The 26039-nt window shown below is 41.7% G+C and overlaps 1 protein-coding gene across 1 annotated transcript; it reads right to left on the minus strand.

The window, feature by feature from the left end:
- Nucleotides 1-2267: 2267 nt before the first annotated feature.
- SPRY2 (sprouty RTK signaling antagonist 2) lies at nt 2268-7572 on the minus strand. The gene is made up of 2 exons (XM_006726878.3): nt 6881-7572; nt 2268-4075 (listed from the first exon to the last, which is right to left on the minus strand). Exon 2 carries the CDS (start codon nt 4022-4024, stop codon nt 3077-3079), a length of 948 nt encoding a protein of 315 aa, XP_006726941.1. The 5' UTR covers nt 4025-4075; nt 6881-7572; the 3' UTR covers nt 2268-3076.
- Between the last annotated feature and the right edge of the window lie 18467 nt (nt 7573-26039).

Raw genomic sequence — 26039 nt, forward strand, 5'->3', positions numbered from 1 at the left:
ATTGACATGTTTGCTCTATCATTCTACTTTTAACCTATCATGATATCAAAATAATGGCCATTGGATTATAAACTCATGGTATTTATGTATGAATCTCCATGAACTTTACAGAGATTAAAAACCTGAACTGGTTATTCCTCCATCTCAATGAGATGACCTGCAACATTTAAAAACTCTTTCACACACTCAAGTTATGGGTACCAGCTGTTTTCAGTCTGTTTAGATATAAACACTTAATTTTCCATATTCTGAAAATGAATTTTATACAGTATATATAAATACTGAACATTTAGTAGTTTCATTGGAAGCTTCTTGAGGAATCCAATATTCCTATTTATCTTTTTTTTTTTTTAAAGATTTTTATTTATTTATTTGAGAGAGAGAGAGTGAGAGAGCACAAGAGGGGGGAGCGGGAGAGGGAGAAGCAGACTCCTCGCTGAGCAGGGAGCCCGATGCGGGACTCGATCCCGGGACTCCAGGATCATGACCTGAGCCGAAGGCAGTCGCTTAACCAACTGAGCCACCCAGGCGCCCCATATTCCTATTTATCTTTAAGTAATTTTCATCAGGACTTAATATATACTTACACAAATCTTCTAACTTCAGTGGCTTATTACTACGTTCTACATTCAAACTAGGGAATTATGCTTTACATCTATCCCATTAAAAAAAAAGTGCTAAATTAGGAATCAATTCCTAAGTCAGTAGTTCTCAAACTACGCATGACTAGTGGAGTGATTTTTTTAAAAATACAAATTCCTAGGCCACACCATACAACTCTGAATAACCACGGGGAAGGGCTCTTAATCTAGTTCTTCAATAAACACCCGATTGCATTTGATGCAATGTGTCTATAGAACACTTGGAAAGCTGTTTGTATGTTGAAAAAAACGACTTGCAATTTCTATACTAAAGAAGTCCTATCAGTGCATAGGGCAGTTGTTGAGGAATAAAGCTAATTAGTCAAAATGTTTGCGCTTTACAAATCCTGACAACGGTACAATGAATAAGAAACCCTGCCTTGTTTTCCAACATTAATTTCTCGTAGATCATCAGGGTTAAATCTAAGAGTATTAGAATTGCAATGCTCAGTATCCCAAAGTTGAAACTAGAGTAAATAATGTCTAACTTAATTTAACCTTGTGTTTTCTGGAGAAAGTTTAGAGGACTCCCAAGGTCCTTAGAGCAATGCCTTGGTTTAAGAGGCTGTATATTTCCTTGAAAGCTAATTTTAAAAAACAAAACAGAAGATGATCTGTACTAGGATAAGACCTCTTAAGAGAAGGAGCCTCAGAACAGGAAACAAGATTAAACAATGATAGGTAAATCATTTTCTAGACTTCCGGTGATTCTTGGCAGCAAGAGGTTGTGCTTCAGAAGAAAAAAATCATCATCCACAAACTAATGGATTAAGTGACTTATTACAAGTAAGAAAACCTAGTTATTTGTCGAGCTGGGCTGTAGCAGCTTAGTGTGTATTTGCTCCCAAAAGACAAATGCAAACACACTGGCTTTTTGGGGTATTGCGTCTTTTTCCCAAAGTGGAATTTAACAATTTTCTGGATAACTTGATTAAATAAGACCAGGCCTCTCAATTGGCTTCCTTGGGCTTCAATTATTAGGCCAATATAGGATGAGATTTTATGATACCCAACACCTGAATCAAACCAAGTTATAATTTTCCTGTCTTTTCTAACATAACAAACTTCCGGTATCACGGTGATAAATTAAGTCTAAAACCATATAGGCTGGAAAACACATAGCCATAATCAGCTGTCAAGAAAACATTTTTGCCTCAGTTACAAGCGTTGATCTGTGTATACCGTATACCTGACACTGAGGACATTCAATAAATGTTGAACTAAACTCGTTTTTCTGGTCTTGAATTAGCCTCATGGCTGGCTATTCTTAATACTTAATTCCGTATGTAAAGAAAAAAACCTAATTGTTAATCTTTTAGGGAAGTCTCCACAATGAATTAGTTTAAGACTTTTTTTTTTAAACATGCAAAACAAAGGAAAGCCAACAGATCTGTAAAAGGGAAGAACAGGAACAATGATCTCAGGATAAATACAGCCGAGTCAAATGCTCAGTTATTTCCCTCCCGATTACTAGAATTAGTTCTGGAGAAAAAAAAAAAAAGAAATCACTGAATCTCCCCTTTAAAGAACCTTGTAGATAAGTGAAACTATTTCATTGAAATGCTAGTCTTCACATAAAATGTGGGTTTTTTCACTTCAAAAAAAAACCAAAAACAAAAGGTAAAATAAGACAAAACAGTTCCGTTTAATTTCAAACGTTAATATATTTTCTATTTTATATTGAACATATGCATCTGTAACCCCTCATTTGCAGCAACTAGCACATCCTCATAAAAGGGGCAAAATTTGTAAGATGCCTCTTAAAATAAATATTCTTTTTTATAAAATAATAAAACTTCAAATAAATATTCTTTACACTAAACAATATGTTGAAAAATTAGAAAATAAAGGTTGAATTTTACTGTAACTGTACAATATACATGAAGTCCAAAGGGAAATCAGAGTCTTACAATAAAGGCTTTCTGTAAGGCAAAATACAATCTAAAAACATACTGATTGGTTCACATTCTTCCGAATGTACAACATATTAGTATAATATTTTGTGACTGTGCCACAGGGCATGGCACAACTTGTTTTTCACAGTCGCAAATATTATTGTATATACAAAAATATAGCACATTATCTCTGGAGAAAACAATGGGAAAAAAGTCATTTACTAATTTACAAATTTTGCAAGTAACCATTCACAAACAAAAACTGTGCCTAGGAGTGTCTGTGGCTTTAGCTTATGCAACGCATGGGTCCCCAAGTTCTGTATCCCATACTTTGAGCTCCATTAGCTGAGTTCTAACAAGCATATCAGTTAAAATGGCACACGGACAAAAAGCATTTCACTGCAAACAGCAAAGGACATCCCAACCCTCTATTATTAACAGTGCCAAGATTCTAACTGTTTAGTTGGTTGCATATGTGTTAAAAAAAAAAAAAAAAAAGGGGAGCAATCCTTATTACTGTCCTATTCCTGATTAATGGTGCTATGTTGGTTTTTCAAAGTTCCTGGGTGGGACAGTGGGAACTTTGCAGCAAACTGTGTTTGAGTTTTTACAGCGGCATCCAGGTCTGTTAACCCGGTCATAACACCCCTGGCACAATTTAAGGCAACCCTTGGCTGGAAGGTAACACCATAAACAAGGCAAAAAGAGAGACATGACGCCCATGGCAGACCAACGTGTACAACAGTGAGACTGGCTGCAAGAACACGGGTTGTCAGCACAGTTGTCCTCGTCATCATTAGAACAGTGATAGAAGAGACCTTTCACACAGCACACACAAGTCCCATAGTCAATCACGTTTTGGGCTGAGCAAAGGCACTGCTTGTCACAGATCCAGTCTGATGGCAGAGGCCTAGGGTAGGTGCACTCCTTACACTTGCACTTGCCACAGTCCTCACACCTGTAGGCATGCAGGCCCAAATCTTCCTTGCTCAGGGGCTTAAGCTCACCTGGCTTGAGCTCCGATTTGGGCTGCACACGGATTATCCCATCAGCAACAGGCCCCGAGGAGAAAGATGGTCCTAACAGTCTCTGTTCAGAGGAACTGCTGCTGGTACTTGTCCTTGTACTGCTCCGAGACCCCGAGCTGACTGTGCTGATGGACCTGGACAGAGGGGCTCGTGCAGAAGAATGCACCTGTGGGTGCTGGAGCCTGGGAGGCTGGCGGTGCTCAGGCAGACCGTGGAGCCTCTCATGTTTGTGCTGAGCGGAGGGGCGAGGAGCCGGCTTGAGCCCAGGTCTCGGGACCACAGTAGGCCCCTCTGTGTACTCATTGGTGTTTCGGATGGCTCTGATCTGATCCAGAGACAACACGTGTACCTGCTGGGTGAGGGCTTCTCTGGGGTCGGGCTCCCCACGCTGCCTGCCAATGTCACGGGGTGCCTGCAGCAAGGACGGCGACCCGCTGCCACTCTGAGCTCTGGCCTCCATCAGGTCTGGGAAGTGTGGTCACTCCAGCGGGCTTAGAACACATCTGAATTCCTGCAGAAACCAAGAGGAGAGAGCTGGTTTACACTCCAGGATACTTCCCACTCTCCGCCCACCTGAATTAACTCTTCGATTTCCGCTCCCCCCAGAGGAACAGGATTTGAAATGCAGTGGCCATGGAGGGTTTTAGAATAGCCATACGATCGATGCCATACCAAAAAATAAAAATTAGGACCGGGTACTGACAATTCTTTAATCTTGCGATGTATAGTAACACAAAGCTAATCTTTGTTTCAATCATAAAACTGCAAGGTTCAGGTTCAAGGTAAAGATTGCAAGAAAATAACGTTAGAACACAACACTGCTGCCAAAGGATTCAAAATCGAGATAGGTTTAACTTTGTCGTAGTCATTTTTGCCTTAAACATCAATAAATGCAGCCCAGAAATTCTTGGTTCTTACTTTGTCTGCTTTTACATCAAATACCTTTAACTATATTTTAGCCAGTATCCTGCAACTTTTTAGAATACCATAGAATGAATGTGACTTGCGAAAAAGCAAATATTCGCCCCCCCCAAGGATGTTATAAATTTCACAACAGTCATGCATTATTAACTATACAGTAGCAAAAGTTATAAATTAAAAACAAATCCATTCAAATCCTATTAGGTGCCAGGAACACAAGAACAACCAGCAACAAGACAGGAACTTATTTTCAACTTCTCAACAACTTGTGGCTCAAATATTTTACAGCTTGATAGCCTGAGAAAGCATCTTTAATTCTGTACCTAAAAGACTGTTCTGTTTTAGAAATAAACTCTGTCAAAAATATTAACTGCTTTGCCTGTTTCCAAAAACTTAATAGTTCAGAACCTAAACTGACTGGGGATAACAGGAAGTGTTTCAAAAATTCCTGTCACGTCTCAAATCTATCATTCTGACATGTAATCGCTTAAACTGCAAACCCTCTATAAATTTCAGAACTATCACCCCCTTTGCCAAGTCTACAATGAACAAAAACGGGAAAAAGTGGACCTTTATCCAGTCTCCGATTTTTATAAAAGAGACACAGGCAGGTGACACACGCCTCCCAATTCGGAACAAGGCAGAGCTGGAAACCGGATCTCACTTCCCACAGAAAAGGCGGACAAGACGACGTTGATCTTTGCTTTCACTCCGTTTATCGGCTCTATCAGCGTCCCAACACCGTCCCCAGCAGGTGGGACACAGTCAGAGCCCCGGGGGACTTTCCTCCGGGGAGACTGACACAGCCCAGGGGCCAAGCTGCCCTCCCCCTGCACACAATCCCAAGACTGCCTAGAAGGCGAGGGGCGGGGGTGCGGACTCCTCCGAAGGGGACGTGCCTTGAAACGCTCACACTTCCCCCTCCCTACCTCCTGGGTAAAATATACCCCACCCCAGAGAACTGCCTCCCAGCTCCAAGAGGGAGCCACTCCACCCCCAGGCAGAGGTCACGCAGCCCACCGCGGGGCGTTCTGGCAAAGGCCCTCGAATGTCCGGGCACAGGTTTCAAGCCCCCGACGCCGAAAGCCATGCCTTAGACACCCTGCCGGGGCAGAGTCTAACCCACGCACACTGGTCGACTCCACCATGCACTGACCGAACGGGCATTGCCTGCAATCTGCACACCCCATCTCCTTTTGGATGGAGAGAAAAAGTGAAAGGAAAATTGCTTAGAAAGGGCAATTCCCAGGGCCCCACTGCACAAGCCAGGCGTGCAGGACGCAGATCCCTAGGCTGGAAACTTTCCGCGAAGATTTGCTTGCAGTGGAAAGTAGCATCTTTGCGGGGAGGGGGAGAATTTTTTTTTTTTTTTTTAAACAAAAATGATTACTGCCCATTCCTAGCCTCCTTTGCAGCTACCGCCGCCCACCCCCCACGCTCCCCCATTCCCCACCCGGAAAATGCTTAGAAACCCCCATTAAGAACACCGTGTGATCAGACTAAGGATTAAGGGGAAAGGACTTCAGCACGAGGGTGGGGCAAACACAGAAACCGCTTTGTAAAAACGCACAAGATTCCGAATTCAAGGCAGCAGCAACAAACAAGTAGATCAGCCCATCAAAGGAAATTAACAACAAAAAAACTAGCCTCTTTTGCCACCTATTTTCAGGTAATGGAAAACGATCGCGACCGCTTGATGACTTTCTTCCTGTGCTAGGTCAGCCCAATCTTCCAAAAATAAAAAAAGCGTGACCCAAACCGACCACAGAGAACGGAAAAAAGAGAGAGCCGCACTTCCGAACCGCAGACGCGGCGCCCGGTGGGGCGACGCTTCCACCCGCACCGGCTCGCCTCTGTACCCGGCACCCTGCCCATTTTTCAGCCGCGGGGTCTCGCTGCCCCCGTGAGGCGAGCGACCCGCGCGCCCTCGGTCCCGCTGGCGCCCCTGCCTCGGGACAGTCTCACCCAGGACTTGCCTTCCCCGGAGAAGAACAGGTTAGAAATGCGGGCGCCTACAACGGGGACCTGGAAAACACAAAAGTGTCCCCCCTCCCTCTCCTGCTCTCAGCGCCGAATTCGCGGCCAATGCAGGGCCAGCAGCCGACTCGCGACGAGCAGTCCGCCACCCCAACCCCCCAGAGCGCGGGCGCGTGGGGTCCTAGGGCTGGGGACACCGCACCCGGCGCGCACTGCAGCCCCCGCCGAGGCAGGCCGAGCCCGGGGCAAGGCAGCTCCACGGGCAGTTCCCTGGATCCCTGCGGGGAACCTGCGGGGTTAGAGAAAGGGAGGCCTGAGGAAGAGACAGACCCCACTCCTGGTCCGGCTGCACCTACTCCATGTTGCCCACAACGCGCCGGCCAAGGCGCCAGGAGGGGAAGAGCCAAACGTGCCTCACCGTGATCGCGGCTTTGCACCAACCCCTCTCCGTTGGATTCTCGTCTTCCTGCGATGTGCAAATAAAATCCAGCCCCGATGCAAACTTTTCGTCCCTTCTTTCCAAACTCTGCTTCAGTCCAAGTTCCGAGCAATCGGCGGGAGGAAAAAAGGAGAGGAAAATCCGGAGCCAAGTCCCCAGCCGATTAACACTCCGGGGTTCGGGGCTGGGGGCGACCCCCCTTCTAGAAACGCACGCGGAGTATTTCCTTTTTCTCAATGAACTGGAGGCCGAAGCGCCAACGGCTAGTCTCTTTTCCTGGCAGATGAACGAAGGAGAAAAAGAAAACCGCCTCAGAGAGAATGTAAAGCCAGATGGCCAAGTCCTCCGGCCGCGTCGCAGCTGAGGCGGCGCGGGGGCGCGGGCCGGGCCGGGCGGGCGCGGGGGCCTGGGCGCTGCGCGCTCCGCCGGCCCCTCTCCTCCGCTCGCGCTGCGCCGCGCGGCTCTCAACGGTGCAGACTGGGCGTTGTGGAGGCGCGGCGGCGAGGCCGAGGCGGGGGCGGTGGGTGCGGAGGAGGAGGTGAGGGAGGAGGAGGAGGAGGGTCTGGGGCCCGGCCGGGGGGGGGGGGGCTCGCCGTTGGCCTGCGCCCTTGCCTTTCCGGAGGCAGGGAGCTCTGCGGCGGCCGCGGCAGCAGTAAATGGCGTCATGTGGATCCGAGGCGGAACAGAGCAGTTGTTGTCCCAGAGGATATATCGCATCCGGTCCCAGCTCATTGGCTCCGCGGGGCTACATTCACTCACACTTCAGCGCCCGCCAGCGCTCCGAGCCGCAGGAGGCATTCAAAAGGGCAACCGCGCCGCCCCGCGCGTCCCCAGGCCGGTCCTGCTGCCCGGGCGCCGTCACGCGGGGCGCCCGCGGGGCCGGGCTGGGCACGGCGGGGTCAGTTTATCTAGTTTCAAGGAAACACTGACCTTAAGGTTTCCCCAGAGGCCATGTGGACGAGCCTTAGGCTCGGACTGACTTATGGAACTTTCTCCTTGCCATTAGGAAAAGGGAATGAACCTTGAAAACTAATCCGGACACGCAGTGTTAGCATTAAAACAACAAGTTGCAGGTTTTAAGAGTTTATTCGGAATCCATCCAAACCCACCTCTCCCCTTTTCTGTTCCCCCTCGAGGGGGCGACGGGGAGAGGAGAGGGGGGAGGGGAAGGGGAGCGGGAAGTGAGGTGGGAGGGCTATTGGTTTATTCTTTGTCTACTGGATTAACCCGATTATACACCAGGCACCAGCACAAACCGCCTCCCCCACCTCAGAGCCGTGTAGGAGAGGAACGGAATGCAGATTCGGGTTTCAAGTACTTTATGCTCTGACCGAGATTTGCTTTTGATTGTGTCGCTCTGTAGTTTTTAGTTTAACATTAGATTTTATATTTTTCAAGGAGAGTTAGCTACAGATGGAGGTTTTTTGAAGATCAGTTTTGTTTGACACAATAGCTGAAGGAAATTCTACAGTCTAAGCCTTTTTAAAATTAGTTAATAACACAGACACGATAACTCAAGGTCGACATGACGGGCTTCAGAAATGGTAGGGGGCTCACTGTTCGACTGCAGATTTCCTTCACTTAACCAGAAGTCATCCTTCATTTCTGACTCCCCTTGTCACCTAGAACATTTCCCAAGAAGATCCTATTGTACATTTTGAAGATGGTCTGCATTTTCCCACTTAAAAAAGTAGAAATAGAAAGCTAGAAAATGCATAGATATGCAGTGCTCTAATTGCCATTCATTTACTAAGAAACGTGCTTGCACGTGGGAGCACCGGTGGGAAATTAACCCTCCCCACCCACCCCCACACACTCCTCATATTGGATTCTAATAATTTACAGAATGTTTTTACTTCACAGGGAAGTACGGTCAAATCTCCCGAATAGCACCTGCCCTTGTGCGGGGTTAGAGTTCTTGAAACAGTGCTAGGAAAACGTGTTGCTTGATTCCCCGCGTCCAGCTCCAGCTCACATCCGTTTGCAGCTACCCTGACGCTCGCTGCCTCCTCTCGAGCTCGAGCTCTAGAATGTCCCGGGCGCGCTCCCCGCCGCGCTGCGCTCTAGCCCTGCCTTCTCCATGTTTCTCTAGGGCTCTCCCCAGTCGCCCTGGGTTTGGAAAAAGAGATGGCAGGGGAAGTGGCATGCGTTATTTCCGGGTGCTGGCCTACGTCCCCCACCCTCCACCCCTCGGTGAGGGTGGACGAGGCTACTTCGGTCAGCTCCGCCGTGTCCCCGGGGCTGAGGGCAAGGGACGACCCGGCCTCCACGGCCTGGGCAGCTCGCCCAGCGCCCGAGTCCTTTGAGCCTCGGGGTGAACGCAGGCGCCGCTGCGCTTATGGCCCATCCGGCCACCAGGGGGCGCCCGCCCGGCGCGGGCCTGAGGCTGGGGCTGGTGCAGTCTTCTTGCCCAGTACAGGACGAGGGCAGGGGAGGGAGGTTGCTGTCTAAGATGTGCATTAGTTCGGCTGGTTCAAAATGAATAAAAAACAGCTTTTCCTACCATCTCCTGGGACACCTTCCGTGTGGAATACGAGATGAGGTACCTAGGTTCGAAAGAACTCCAGCTATTACCAATGGGAAGGAGTTGGGAGCCAAAGCCAAGTTGTGCAAGGCTGGTGGGGAACTCGCTTCCCCCTTTGAGGGCAGCAAGTCTCTGGCAGAGCAGGTGGAAGACACGCCTTCCCTTCGTCTTCTCAAACCCCTGCACCCAATGGCTGCTCCTTAGGAGACACTTGTGCCCATGCAACTCTCCCAGCGCTGCAGGACCTTTGCGAAGACACACTGTTCTGGATCAAAGCATAAACTGGAATTTAAATTAGGAGCTTCTGGCTGGTCAGAGCACCTTGTATTTTTATTGAGTCAGTAGGGAAGAATCTAGGAATTTATATTTACCTTTCATGAGCTAGAAAGAATCCCATGTAATCCAGCTCTCCCCTCCTTCCCCCACAGCCTCCAGCCTGATTGACTGGAAAAACATTTAACCTATAACTTAAGCACAAGGTAAAAACAAGAACCTGTTGCATTCTTTCTAACTTACTCTTTATTATTTATTTTATTTAGTGAAATTATTTTTTTTCAGATGTAATGTATGCAACAATGTATTGTGCCCCAAAATGTACTTAGTGAATTATAATCCCGGAGAGGAATGATGTCTGTGTGTCTGCATGTGTGTATAGACACATAATGAAGTGTTTGGTGCAGCTCTTGGAACGCGTACCCAAATTAATTGTCATATTGCATTCCAAAATTATAACTGGGATTCATTTTGGAAGATACTTCAGAATTATGAAAAAAACATTATGTAAAACTTCACAGTGAAGTCCCATTTTCAAAGGTGTTGTGCAAAGTTCTAGGGAGGGAGCCCTGATGTATGAACAGGCACTGCCATTTGCTGAATGTTGAAAAATACTGAATCCATGGAAACTCTTGCTGCACCCATACTTACTCCTAAGTTCTCAGGTTGCACCAAGTAACATGCTTGCTGAGTCCCAGCTATTGAACAGGACCGTGTGTCATACATTTAGGATCTCCTCCCTGCACTCATTTTATTTTCTGCATTCATTTATTTGGGTTTACTTCATTTTACAAATATAATATCCTCAATTTCTTTTTTTAATGAGGCTGTGTATAAAGCTTTGTGAAGTTTGCCTCCTCTAATTTTTGGTGGAAGGCATCAATAGAGACAGTGTAGACATGCTTCTTTACCAGTAGGAATGTTGGCTGAGTTAAGTCAGAATTCCAAGGTTGCATTTCCTCATCTAAGCTTCTGCTTCATGTCATAGTCATGGGAAAACATAGCTTTAAACAACTCTAGTTCCAGTTTCTTTGTGAGAGTGACCAAACCACTTGGCCTTACTGGGTTCAGACCCAGTTTTGATAACCAAAGAGAAATCTTGCAGTGATATGATGTGTTTTTGAGACAAAGAAAAATTAATAGTTATTGATTATTTGGTTGTTTTGTTAGTTTTATAACCAAGGCAATTTATTTATGTATTCACACTTAAAACTGGCCCAGAACACAATAGTGTATACTGCTTCCAAGAGTTTAGGTCTTTCAACCATCATTTCTCCTTACATCCCAAATGTAATAGAAAACTTAATTTATGCATGGTTTCTTCTAGGAGGGACCTTCCTAAATTAAAGGGCTTTGCAATAATGGACCTTTTGATTTGGTGACCTTGGTTGTGGTCATTCATTTTTTGAATTGCTTTGATTTTCCAAATTCTATTGATACTGCCTCTAGGAGGGGTTGGGAGTAGCTACACTAAAAGTTGCAAAGGAATTCAAAATAGACCACCAGAGTTCTTATCTATATAGCCCGAAGAACTGGAAACCGTTTATCTCTGCATCTAACCTTCTTTGATGATGTCCCTTATCCCTAACCAAACTCAAAGATCTGGAGTTATCCCAGGGTACGAGTGGAGTCTTGAGGAGTTGACTTTGAACTGGACTCCGGCTCCTGTAGTCTTGCCTTTTTCCAGAGATCTTACATTCAACCTGAATCCACCTGGTGATTTCTACTGGTTAATCAATCTTCCTGCTATATCCATGCACGTTACTACTACAATTTATGCAAAGTCAGATGTGGACTGAAGTTCTCTAACAAGGCAAAACAGAATTTCTTTGCTGGCCAACATGATTTTTCTCATTATATTGTTGCAGGATTTTTTTCCTTTGTCGGGGCCCGTGGTTCTTGGTCATGCCACTTCAAAGAATGAAGAGGTAGACCAGACAGAGTGGTGGGCAGCAAAGCAAGGTTTATTGAGAGATAGCGAAGTGGTAGTACAAAGCTCCCAAGGAAGGAGGGGACCCGAAGGGGTTGCCATGGGAGTTTCTAAGTCTAGGGGTTTTTATGGGCTTGTTGGCGGGCTATTTCAATATGATTAATCTTCCCTGTGCCTGTCATCCAATCAGATTTTTGTCACCTAATTATCATATGGGAAAGGGTGGCGGGCTCCTTCTAGGGTGGTGTAAAATCTTTTTAAGGGTGGTTTCCTTTTAGGGCAGGGACCCCTTGTCCCTGCCTGCCTGCCTTCCAATTATCCTTCATCAATATTTCTAATATATTTGTCCCTTGAACTCAAGATTAAACTTTTTCCTTTGTAGGACTGATGCATGCAAAGAAATTCTAATCAGTGAAAAAACTGCATTGTTGCTTTGCCTTTACTTGAATAGCCTGATGTTTATTTGTTTTTCTGTTTGTTTTTAACATATGATCCATTTGTTTGGGAATCTTTTAAAACCAATGCTAAAGCTTGGGTTATAAGCTTATAAGTGAAAACCATAAATTAAAATGAGTATTTGGATATTACTGGCCAAGCCTAATAGCAGTAGGAAGATTTTAAACTCTGAACAAATAGGAGGTTTGGGTTTTACATTTTTCATTGTGTGGACACTTGATCAAAAGAGCATAGGAAGTTCAACTTGTTCTCTAAGGAAGATAGAGTCAAACAGATTCCACTAAAGTCATTCTGTTGGTCCAGATGCCACAATATAGAGGATGCCAGCAAGCCCTGACTTAATTTCAGTTAACAAGTCAAATCTAAAAATGTTTAATTTGTTAAATGGAATAAGAGTGCATGCAAATTTAATTTGTTTGTTTCTTTGGACAGGAAGTATTTTGAAGTTACAAGGAATTGTGCATCATTTGAGACTATTGTGGTGTTATATAGAACTGCTTTTCTATACACACTCTGTGTTGAGTGTAAGTCTTTAAAAGGATAGACTATTCCAAGGATCTGGGGAGTGTATATCAGAGCTGCCAGGTACTTTTTTCTTGTTATGGGCCTGAAACTAAAATAGAAAGATTCTTCACCTTCTCAATCTTAAAAGATCTTTGTAAACCTTAGACGCTCAATAGTACATTTCAATGAGTGAATGTAATTAAAATAAGTAAATACTTTTGTCTTAATTTTGTAACAGCAAATTAAGAGTTTTTGAATTTTTTTAATGACAATTTAAGAGTCATTGCACTAGCCTGGGAATTATCATTGTGTTTTGCATAATTATCAGGAAGTGACTGAAACAAGTTTGTTAAGGCCATGACTTTTAATCACTGAAATAGTAAATATTATAAAGTTAAAGAATAAGTCTTTATGGAAGTATTATGCAATAGGAAGGAAGCTTGTAGGGAACATCTATTCTTAAACTATTTAATAAAGCAATTAATAAACAGGCTGATGATGGGTAGTTAGAAAATATAGGTGAAAGTAAACTCTTACGAAATTTTTACTTTGAAAAGTGCATTTGGCAAAAGTATAATTATATTAATAATTAAAATTAAGTACTAATCTGTAGTTTCAAGTTAAGAAGTTAGCACTGGGTGGACACCTGGATGGCTCAGTCAGTTAAATGTCTGCCTTCAGCTCAGGTCATGATCCCAGGGTCCTGGGATTGAGTTGAGTCCCATTATCAGGCTTCTTGCTCAGCAAGGAGCCTACTTCTCCCTCTGCCTGCCGCTTCCCCTGCTTGTGCTTGTGCTCTCTCTCTGACAAATAAATAAATAAAATCTTAAAAAAAAAAAGCACTGGGGTGCTGGGCTGGCTCAGTCAGCAGGGCATATGACTCTTGATCTCAGGGTTGTAAGTTCGAGCGCCATGTTGGGTGTTGAGATTACTTAAAAATAAATAAATACGGGGGCGCCTGGGTAGCTCAGTAGGTTAAACGTCTGCCTTCGGCTCAGGTCATGATCCCCGGGTCCTGGGATCAGCCCCGCATTGGGCTCCCTGCTCAGCGGAGAGCCTGTTTCTCCCTATCCCTCCGCCCCTCCACCTGCTTGTGCTCTCTTTCTGTCAAATAAATAAATAATCTTAAAACAAAAATAAAAATAAATAAATATGCAAACTTAAAAAAAAAAAGTTAGCACTTTGCTAACTTCCAAGAACACATTTTTTTTTTTTTTAAAGATTTTATTTATTTATTTGACAGAGAGACAGCGAGAGCAGGAACACAAGCAGGGGGAGTGGGAGAGGGAGAAGCAGGCTTCCCGCGGAGCAGGGAGCCCGATGTGGGACTCGATCCCAGGACCCTGGGATCATGACCTGAGCCAAAGGCAGACGCTTAACGACTGAGCCACCCAGGCGCCCCCCAAGAACACATTTTAAACACAGTTGCAAGAAAGCCACCAATTAGTGAACAATTCTGTCCTTCATGTTCTACGTGAAAATCTCTTTGCCATTTTGAGAAATATTCTTCTCACCCTGGTTTGACACCAGGCCGAGACATACTTCCATTATACCCTAAAAGGTACTAAAATCATGCACTTGAAAAATTAGAAATTAAATCTTCAAAATTATTAATCTTTGTTTTTTTAAACTGTAATTCCTAAAAGAAAATGATACTGCAGGTTGAAATCTGAAGTATCCTAATAGGTTCTGGAGGCTTTGGGAGTTCAAGAGATCTGGATTTGGATTTGATCTAGGCTACTTTGGGTAACTCTGATCACTCTCCCCTAGCGCTTAAATTCCACCCTGGCTTCTTGTTACTCCTAGGATAAAGATCCAAGTCCTTAACCCAACTTCAAGTTCCTACCATCCAGCCCCTTTCCCATCTCAGCCTCCTGGTATACCACATTCATCTACTGTCCACCACACAGCTAGTACTACCTTTTAATTGCTCCAAAGTACATCTCTCCTGCCACAGGACCTTTGTATATGCTATTCCTCCCCCTCCCTTCACTTTTCTGGCCTTTCCCATATTAATTCCTAGTACTCTTTCATATATCAGTTGTCTTGTTCTCAGGGAAGCTTTTCTGACCTCTCTGAGTAGGGTCAAATCTCCCTTTTCCTCTCCTGACCTTCTCTGTTACAAACATACATGTGATTAGGCGATTGATTAATAACTGTTCCCTTCACTCTATTCTAAGCTCCATGAGGTCTGGAATCCAAGCAGATTTTGCCTACCATTTTACCCACAGCACTAAAGGGCCTGGCACAATTAAGGAACTCAGACATGATTTTTAAATGCAATGAGTGAATGAAGAATGAATGGGATAATTAACTTTAGTTCCCATCTGGAAAGGGGTTGCTGGAAGGATTGGATGATATAAAGTATCTCTAGAAAGCCTACCATATGGGGCATTCTCAGTAAGTCACCATGATCATTTCAATTAACTTGGGTTTGGTAGTTTATTTGATAGAATTAGTTGTTTTGCCTTCATATTTTCAAAAAGTTTTAAAATAAGTAAGCACAATTTGCTTTATTTTATGTATCTTATTTGTTTGTACTTATGTAGAAATAAGAATCCAGGTTTAGAACAAGTTTTAATGACTGTATTTAGCTATATTCAGCTATTAATAGTACTTCAATAGAAGCCTTAACCTTACATTGATTTCTTGTTTTCATGTATGACCTCTTCAAAGTAGGTAAAGCACTTTAGGGAAGAAGGGACCTATTTAGCTGATGTGGTTGTTTCTGACTGGAATGTGTACTCTTTGAATTCCTTGCTTAAGAAATCTGCAGGCTTGAGAAATGTGAGTTCCTTCTTATTTGAGATTGGCTTCAACATTTGGGCTCTTGTCCCACACTGAATTTAACTGTATATTTTGGGGATGGAGCCTTGTGTCTGAAATGGTATTGAAGCTCCATCTCTTGTTTGGAGGAAGTTGTATGTTCACATACATTAAATGATATGTGCAGAGGTATTTGTTGTACACTAGAATGCTATGATATTTCACTGTCCTAAATTCTTTAGATTGTTGTGATCGTGTAAAGATGAATTCACACATGGCCCAGAATAATAACAATCAAACATGGGGTGCCTCAGTGGCTCAGTCGTTAAGCGTCTGCTTTCGGCTCAAGTCATGGTCCCAGGGTCCTGGGATCGAGCCCCGCATCGGGCTCCCTGCTCCTCAGGAAGCTCCCTGCTCTCCCTCTCCCACTCCCCCTGCTTGTGTTCCCTCTCTCGCTATGTCTCTTTCTGTCAAATAAATAAATAAAATCTTTAAAAAAAAAATAACAATCAAACGTAATTCTTAGGTTTAGAGTCTTGCATTATGTAATAAGTCTTAGTCTACAGCATTCTGGGAAATCAAGTAGATATCAAGTATTCTCTCTTATTTAATATCAGCAAGTACCTATCAAGTACTCTTATTTAAAATCAACATGGTGTGGCCTTCTAGGAGCAGAACTCCTGTCTTCATGGCCTAGGCCTGGGAGCTGCTGGCTCTATCACTTTGCTCAATGGGTCTGAGATGTCTGAGAACCAGCTAGTTTCTGACAGCAAGGAGCTGACAATCTAAACGAGGAGATGAGGCAGGTAGCCATGAAGATACCAGAGAGCCATTGGAGAGAATCTGCTAAGCCAGTTTTCAACTGGGTGCTCTTGATGCTTGAGGGTGTATTGACCCAGTGGAGGTAATGCTAAGAAGGTTCATGAAGGAGGCAGCCTCTGAGCAAGGCCGTGGGCTAATCGATCTCTTTGGGCCCCAGGTTACAGGTGTGTCGTTTTCTTATTTTGACAGTACAAATTTTATGTGTTTTATTAATAAGTAACATTTCTCAGCGTACTTAGGTGGCTCCGTCAGTTAAGTGTGTGACTTCTGCTCAGGTCATGATCTCAGGGTCCTGGGATAGAGCCCTGCATTGGGCTCCCCGCTCAGCGGGGAGTCTGCTTCTCTCTCTGCCCCTCCCCCAGCTCGTGCTCTCTCTCTCTCTCTTTCAAATGAATAAATAAAATCTTAAAAAAAAAGAAGTAACATTTCTCTGAATATATACTGAGAGTGTGGGTGAAAAAGGCCCTTGTGTCTGTAGTACTGTAACTTTATAGGAGAGTTCAGCTAAGACAGTTCTAGATAGAAGGTGAAATATTTTAATGGCACTAAAGAAATCTGTAAGTATATTCAAGACATCATAGGGGCATTTCAAACTCAGGCAGGACCAGGTTTTTGGCAAAAAATGATTTTCTTCATGTATTTGGCATGCTTTTCTCAAGAACTTTATAGAATTGTTAAAATAAGTTGTTTTTATGCCCTACCTTCTTGACTACTTTTCCAGTTATGAGTGGATCATGATACTTCTGAAATTTAAGATAATACCAAATATCCTGAGCCCATGGTACTTAAGGGGCAAAAGACATCTTCCATGTAGTGATCATCTAGCATTACAGCTCAGCAAGTATTATAAATCAAATCAGCTGGGATTGGGAAGGACTGAGTGGACTTCAGTAATAGAGTGGAGATTTTACCCAAAATCTCTAGTATATTTTGATGACCACTTTTCATCAAATCCCACTTATGTTTAATAGCTGATGAATATTTATTTTAAAAATTCTTTATAGAAGTGTGAATTAAGCTTTATCCAAGACCTAACATATAATTAGCCACATTCAATTGGAAAGTTGTTATATATATTTTTTCAAGTAGTAAGGGTCCTTGTTTTTTTTTTTTCAAAATCAGTGGTTTTCAGCCCTGGCTGCATATTAGAATTCTACTGGGAGATTAAAAAAAAAAAAAAAAAAAATCAGATGATAAGATCTTTTACATAGAGCCTGATTCAGGTTGATTTCAGAGAGAGGACTTTTATAAATTTTCCAATCTTCTACTGCCCTAGTTTCCTTCCCCATAGTGGTAATAAAAAGTGGGGATAAAAATATTCCTATGTCCAAGCATCATTGTGAGGATTAAATGAATAATGCATGTAGAGTGTTAGAAGTCTGACTTACAATAACTCTTCAGTAAATGAAAGTCATTATATTATTATAATGAAACCATAATGGAGATTCATAGCTCACTGAGAACAAGAACGGAAAATGGAATAGACATCAAACAAAGCATAGATAGATGAAGATGCTAGAACAGGTTCATACCCGCTTGCAAGAGCTGATCACGGATATCTCTTCTCATCTCTACACTTAGTGACATTAGGTTTGAAAATCAGCCAACGTGGATACATTTACAACACAGAAATCTCCAAATGCTAAAATCAAGATTTTCTTTTCTTTTTTGTACCCCAGAGATTTAGTTATTAACATTTATATCCACATGAGGGGGCCAACACAGTTGACAAGGAAGTCTGGAGTGAGAAACAAAATATACAAGCTTCATGATTTGGCCTGGAAATGGTCCTGGCCAATCATGGCATCTGTCATTCATGGTCCGACGGTCCAAGCTTTGGGTCCCAAGGGGCGGTAAATCAAAGACAATGGTGATCTTTGCCTGGTTTTGAATCTAGAATCATTAGAATGTGATTGAACTCTTAATTAATCATTAATTCTGAGTTTTGAGGTAAATTATTTAAACCTGTTCTCAAAAACCTAAGGATTTGAACTCGTATAAACGAAGAGTAGAATGGTGGTTTCCAGAGGCTGGGGGATGGAGAAAATGGGAAAAGATTGGTCAAAGGGTAGAAACTTTCATTTATAGGATGAATAAGTTCTCAGGATCGAATATAGAGCATGATGACTATAGTTAATAAGAGTGTACGGTATACTTGAAATTTGCTAAGAGAGTAAATCTTAAGTGTTTTCACCAAAAAAAAAAAAAAAAGAGACCATGGGAATCATTTCACAATGGATACATATATCAAAGCATCACGTTGTATACTTTAAATATATTACAATTTTTCAATTATACCTCAATAAAACTGGGGGAAAAAAACACTAAGGATTTGCAGGATATACCAGGGGCACAGGAAGCCACAAGATAAACATGGTGCACTTATTTCAATTCCCTTAGATTCTTAAGACACAGCAGCTAATAATGATGATGACAGGGATGACAATGACAATGGTGACAAGGATGATGAGGACCACGATGACGATGAAATCCCACTTGAGCCCTACGTGAGGCTAGTTTTGGAACGCTCCAGGAGCACGTTTACAGTCCTTTGCCTTTGTTGGGTACTCAAGTGAAAATAGTTGGAAAGTATTGGAAAGTACTGGAATGTCTATGCGCCTCAGTTTCCTTATTGATCAGAACAGGCTGGTTGTCAGAATGAAATGAGATAATGGGTTATAACCGCATGGTGGTTGTAGTTAGCACCTCAGTTTTAAAGAATATTTGTTGGGTCAGTTTGTGACCTATGAACTTAGGGTAAGTTAGGAACCCAGCCCAGAGTCTCAGCTTTGTCTTCCGGCCTTAGTACTCCTTAAGACCGCTAGTCCTAAGAGACTCAGTAGAGCTAGAGAGACCTAAAGCGTCTCCCTGCCTGAAAATCTATTTGTGCTGATTTCCACATAAATCAGCATTTGTTATTGTTCAATTTTACCTTTATTTGACTTGCTTTAACAAAACAGACATAGTAAACATTTTCTAATAATGACAAACATTCTTCACTTAGGAAATTATACTGGTTTTGAAAAAAAGTAGCTTGCATCATTCTGCTACTTTGTAATAGATTTAAAATGTGCAACATTGTTATTTTGGATTATTTCCTATGAATCCATGTATAAAATCATGCATATAAAAATGTCAATGTGATACTTTTTAAGTTTCTTAATAAAAATCTCAAACCACAATGTTATTATTGTAGTAAGAAAAATAAATCTCATAATACTTAGTTACACAGTTAAATTCAACTCGAAATTTACATTTTTATAATTTCTCCTCTTGGAAAGCAGCAGGTATGTAAAATTATTACATATTGTGTTTATGCTGCATGCACATAAAAATGAGTAGAAACCCCCGAAAGTAAGCTCTTTGGAACCCAGACTTGATTGCCAGCCTGAATACCCTTGGAAAACAAACTCTCTTTGTCTGAACATATGAAAGGTACCAAAAGAGAGTGAAAACCAGTTTTACTTTTTTTTTTTTTTTTTTTTTAGCTTTTTGTTTTTGTAGGAGAACCAGCAGTGGAAGAAAAGATCACTTCCTCCGTAGACACTTTATGGGTTTCGGATTCTGTAAACTCTGCCATGTAACTTGACCCCAAAGCTAATGAAATCCTGTTAGATTTTCCCTGTCCTCCTTCCTGCTTCCACCTTTTTGATTGTCTCACCTTTTAAAAACTTGATTTGTATTTGTATAGACGTGCGATCCTCCTGTCATTGTTTGGCTTTTTACCCAGGCACTTTTCACCTACATCCCCTCTTTCCCTCATTTGGCAGCCAGTTGGGCTTCTTCCTGCCTTGAATACCACATTCCCCAGTTATTCAAGCTCAGTCATTAGCACCCTGTCCCCCTACTAAAATTATGAATGAAAAGCCTTGTTGTTCTTTACAAATAACTCAGGCTTCCTCAGTCAGTCAAATTCGAATGGAAGTGACTGCCAGACAAAGGGGCGGGATGATGGACAGTCCTCACAGCAAGTCATCAATGCCCACAGGAAGTTTTTAAAGCCACAATATAGGTAGAGAGAGTTGGGCGTTCCCGGAGGACAAGCCTGCAGAAACGGGCTGGGAGCGGGGTAGTCTTTGTGTCTGTTCAGATCTCGGGAAAAAAAGTGTCCATAAGAGGCAGAGACAACAACAGACAGAGTCAATTTTGCCCTAGCAAGAAGGTAAAAATCCTTCCATGGAGACATCTACCTTGCAGTCATTCTGGTCTGAGCTGACGCACGAAGACAAAAGTGAAGGCACCAACCATTTACTCGGGTTTGAATGCAGCCCGGTGCCGGAGTGGGTTACAGACTCGGAGCTGCGCACCTCCCTGCTGAGAAGTTGCATTGTCTTGGGTCCCTTTTTCACAACAGGGGAAAAGGTAATTGACAGGCTGATTGTTTGGCCGGGACCCCTGCTGTTTTAAAATCCTGGAAGGCCCCAGTCACACGTTGTCAATAATAGCCGTCGGAGGTGCAGAGTCAAGAAGGACTGTTCAGGAAACAGTTTGAGCCCTTCAAGTGGACAAGCCTCAGTGACTTTTCTTGCACTTTGGCCGCCACAAGCAGCTCATTCAAAAATAACCTTAAAGTAATAAATCAAACTTGTTTCCTGAACTATACAAGGAACAGCTGGTTATTTTTCCCCACTTTTTTTTTTTCAAAGACAAAAAAAAAGAGGTTTTTTTTTTTTTTTTTTTTTTTTTTACTACAGGAAATCAAGCATGTCAAAATTTGGCAAAGCAATTTGGATGATTTAACAGCTAAACACTTCTCTTTTTAATGTTATGCTTTCATCAGTCTTTTTTATTTAGGCTTTTCAGTTTTGCATTCCGTTTGCTTCCATGAGTGTCCCTTATCTGTTCTCACCTCACTTTTGAAAGGAAAACGAGTTTACTATCCTGTCAGAAGAGTTTCGGTGTAATTTCTAATGTTACTGATCAAGTCGCTCAACTTGTACGGCTAAAATTTGTTTTCTTTCACAGAGAGAGTTTGGATTTAGATCTATAGCTTCACATATTTGTTTCTTGTGAGATCCATATATTTTGGAGTTCTGATGACAAGGCAGTTTTTCTTCAGTCTGTTGATTTAGAAACCCCAAGCTAGTACATATGTCGTAACTGAAGTAGTCTGGTATTTTAAGAAAGTACATTTTGGACTTTTTCTGTCTCTTTGTGTCTCTGTGTGTGTCTCCCTCATTGACTATGTTTGCCCTCTAGATTCTGGAAAAATCTGCCAACTTCTTGACCTTAAGAATAATTAGAAATTTGAATATAAATAGGTAACGTAAAACAATTCCTGTCTGTGATGATTACTATTATCTTTATTTATATTTATTTTATTTTACAGATGACTGATATTTTGAACAGATCCATTCTATATGGAAATATTTTATGATCAGTCAGAGTGTTCATGTTAGAGATTAGCTTTTCACAACTTGTGGACAATTTAGAATTAAGAAAGAAGGGTATTTGAGGATCTGTAAGACCATGGTACACGACATCTCTTTCAATTAAATATAATTAAACAGTCAAGATTAGATATAAAGATTATGTAAAACATCCCTTTCATACAATATTTTGACTGCTACTTAAAAATTTAAAAAAGAATTCGTGGTCACAATTTAGCATTAGGTGAGAAATTATAAATTATATTTTGGGATGCTGTCCTTCAATAAGTGTATTTTTCTCCTTCATTTTGTTAAAGAGATAATTTAGCTTTTTGTTAAAATGCTAAATGCATTTTAATACATTGGTCATAAAACACTTGTAATCAAAGGTATGTTTTCAGGAAGATAATAATGAAATTCAGTTTACAGTAGAATTAAGTCACTATAGGCTTCTTTTCTATTTCTATTCTTCATCTACTTCTTTTCCTTTGTATTTCGAGTAAATAACAGTGCTGTAACAGCACAAATAAACCCGTCTTTGTGCTATAAGCTAGACCAACACACTTTACACCATGTCTTAGCTGAAACAACTGTGAATGTAGCAGTGGGTGTGAAATGTTTCTTCCATATATGGTTGATATTCATACTGAACCTGTTTTGATGGAACATTTCTCTACTTTCAGCATTTTAAGCTTCAAACATGTGATACGTGACTGGATAGACTTCCTTGAGAACTGTATTACTATGTTTCAAAGAGTTGAATTCTAAGGTTAGTACCATGTAGGAAAACAATGTTCCTCGAATATCTGCCCAATAATTATATATACATGATCATATAAATGATTATAGAGTACAATTTATAATTCATATGTGAATTATGATATACATAACTTTTAAAATGATACGAAATACCCAGTTCTGTAGATGACTCGTTTCCTCCATGTTAAGTCACAGCCTTTCACTTTGCTAAGAGATGCTCAGCAGTTGATGAGTTAGGTGGATTTTGAACCTGCCGGTGTTTCCCCCACCCCCCCCACCCCCCAGCCTCACAACTCCTCCCCATGGCCCTGGTGGACTCTGGCCACAGTAGGGGCGAGATAGCGAGTGTAGACTGAAAGTGCTCTGTACAGACTTGCTTTCTAGCTCCCCGATCAGCTGCCAGTCTCACAGCTTGCCCTGAGAATGGACTTCCTGTGCTGTCATTTACACTCAGTATCACACTAAGCACTCTTTGTCACTCAGCCTTTGAGAAAGAAGGGGGCGAGATAACAAATCTAGACTGCTTGTGTTGACTTTGTGGATAAAGTAAAGGGCTGGAGTCAAGAACCCAGGGTCTTATCCTAACTTGGTAACTGCCTTTCCTGTGACCTTGAGCCAGGCTTTTGACCTCTCCATTCCTCAGTTCTCCTCCTCTATCAAATGAGGAGCAGTACGCTGTGTTCTCTTATTTTCTCACAAAGGTGTGGCTATTGAAAAATTTTTGATATTCCTAAGTCCCTTAGCAAAAGGGGAAAAAATAGATCAGATAAAATGATCTTTTTCTGCTTTGGGGAGATGGAAAGGAAGCCACAGCTGATTAATTACTCCCCACTCCCAGAAGGAATTCTCTCTAATATCCTCCATGTAGGGAATTTCTCCTCCTATCCTTGTCAGCTTGCCCTCAGCCTTTTCTTTTGCTCTTTTTTTTAAGATTTTTATTTATTTATTTGAGAGAGAGAAAGAGAGAGAGCATACAAGTGGAGTGAGGACAGAGGAAGAGGGAGAAGCAGACTCCTCGCTGAGTAGGGAGCCCCATGCGGGGCTCGATCCCAGGACCCCGGGATCATGACCTGAGTCAGAGGCAGACACTTAACCGACTGAGCCACCCAGGCACCCCTCTTTTGCTCTTTTTATCCTTCTCTTCCCCTCTCTCTTTTTATTGCTCTCTTTCCCTTTCCCTCCACCCCTGCAATGCTTCCTTAATAGCAACCTGCTATGAGATCAGGGTGCCTAGGAATTGGCAGAGGTGACACCTCTAGTAGGTTATGTCCAATGTGGGTATTCAGAGACACAGAGGAAAACAAGGAAGACACTTTGAGGAAACTGGATGGGGAGTGACAGCCAGGGCTATGGAAGCTTCTGCAAATTTCCTGGGCTTACAAAGATAAACCTTCAGAAACAGTTACCAGGTGGCTAGATGGGTCTCTGGGATCTGGAACCACTTATTCAGAAGGTTCTCTTTGCAAAGAGATGAGGTTGGATCAGGATAGGAACCCATGTAAAATCCAGGGATTCTCTCAATGGGATGAGATGGAGGGCCTCTTCTGGCCACATCTATGGCTACACCCTCTTTCGTTTTCAGTTAAATTATGCAACTGAATAGAATATCGCTTTGAATGGAAAAGGATTTGGTCCCATAATTCAATTGGATTACGTGAAATCTTGTGAATTTGAAAAAAAAAATGCATTTTAATACATTCTCCTTTTTTTTTTTTTTTAAGTATTGCTGTTATTTTATTTTCCTTTTGTTTTGTGAAGAGGTTGATAATATAAATTATATACCAGAAATTAATTCACCTAGTATTCCTCATGGCAAAGCAGGGCATTGCACATTCTGGCTTGTGTTTATTTGTTTTTCCAGATCCACACGTTCATTCAGACATGTTTAGGTTTTTTTCATTTGGAAGGCAGTGATATCATTTCAGTATTGTATGCTTTGACCCTCTTACACACATGGTTTCTATATGGCTTGACATGGTGTTTATTTGATATTTCCTCTTGAATCCACTGCATATTCATGGATGTTTCATGCTATTTTGCTACCTACAGAAAGGGTTTTTTTAGTGGGACCCCATAAAACAAAACAAAACAAAACAAAACAAAAAACCCAAGCAAGTGAAGAACTCCTACATATTTTTTTTTTCTACTTGTTTTAATTAGAAGGATATGAAAAGACACATACCAGTCTGTTTATAAACAGGATCTGAAGGGGAGGTAGGAGGTTATTCACTTTTTAAGCTTTTTTTAAGTTTGTTTCACTTTGTATAAAATGTATTACTTTCTTAAATAAAACATCAATAAAGAAAATGTTTCAATACTGATTTAATAAAAACAGAGAAAATTTAGCAGTCACAAATCATATTTGTATTTTACAAGGGTTTTGCCAATCTTGATAAAGTGTCTAAAAATCTATGGAAAAAAGACAGTTCCTTTGTTTTTAGAGCACACATACCAAAAAAACAATGGTTGGTGCTCCCTCTGCTGGTTTCCTGCAACACTTAGCTCACCAGCTTGAGAGTGAAAAGACAGCAAAGGAAATTAAGATTCTTTGATCTTTAAACACCCTTTCTACCTACAAGTTTTATCCTCGATTGGAAGCAAGTGTCAATATAGTTTGTGAAAATAGATTCTTTCCTAACGTTTAATAGTGATACTGTAGTTGGGCTAGATAATTATAATCCTTGTTAAATTTATTTATTTTTATTTATTTATTTATTTATTTATTTATTAATATTTATACCCAACGTGGGACTCAAACTTACAACCCTGAGATCAAGAGTCTCCTGCTCTTCCTACTGAGCCAGCAAGGTGCCCCTATAATCCTTTTTTAAAATGAACTTTTCCTTTCTCATATCATACAGTAGGACATAAAACAAACTATTCTTAATTTACTGGGGAAGGTAACTGGATCTAGTAGTCAGTAGACTATTTGAGCATCTTTACACTAGTAATAATACTGATTGGGGAGTGACATTATCACTGGACAATTACTTTTTTTTTTATTAAACACCTTGTTATATCAGTACTGTAATCTATACCTATGTAAAAGCCATTTGGAAATCCATTAATTTAATTAATATTGATATCTGAACTATAACTAAAGATTCTTAGAACTCATGGAATTCATCACTTGGTTTTCTGGGGATCCTCACTTTCATAGATTAGAGTATGTTGAGGCATATATATTACTCATTTATCAAATACCTGTATTAAATCATTTCTAAATCTTTACTATATTCTTTATTATAATACTATATTCTGTGTCTTAAAGGTGTTGAATGTGAAGATTCTGTGTACATATTCAACTTTTTCTCTTAGCTGATAGACTATATGAAACTGAACGCCTAGGCTTATATGGATTTAATAGGGAGCTCTGAGAATATATAAGCTTTCCAAGGAAGTGTTTGTAATGGTCAGTTTCAGAGAGAGTGCTGCTAGTAAGACCGGGGAAGGGTTGCCTCTAGAAAATGGACAGGCCTGTGCGAATGGAGCAGAGAATTAAGCAAGCTCCAAGCAATAGACAATAAAGAGTGGAGGAGGTGCTGTTCATCATGGAAGATCAGGAGTTGTATTTTCTTGATAGAACCACAATGCTTTCCTCTCAACAAGTCATCTTTGTGAGGGGCGCTCCAGGAATGGTGAAGGAGAAATAACAGGGTAGAAAGCCAGGGCTCATAAATAAACTTTACCCATCCTTGATAAGCCAGATAGTCAGATCATCCTCACACCTGACAA

This window comes from Leptonychotes weddellii, chromosome 3 (assembly GCF_054177405.1).
Source record: "Leptonychotes weddellii isolate Sample4059 chromosome 3, ASM5417740v2, whole genome shotgun sequence".
In the NCBI taxonomy this organism is placed as follows: Eukaryota; Metazoa; Chordata; class Mammalia; order Carnivora; family Phocidae; genus Leptonychotes; species Leptonychotes weddellii.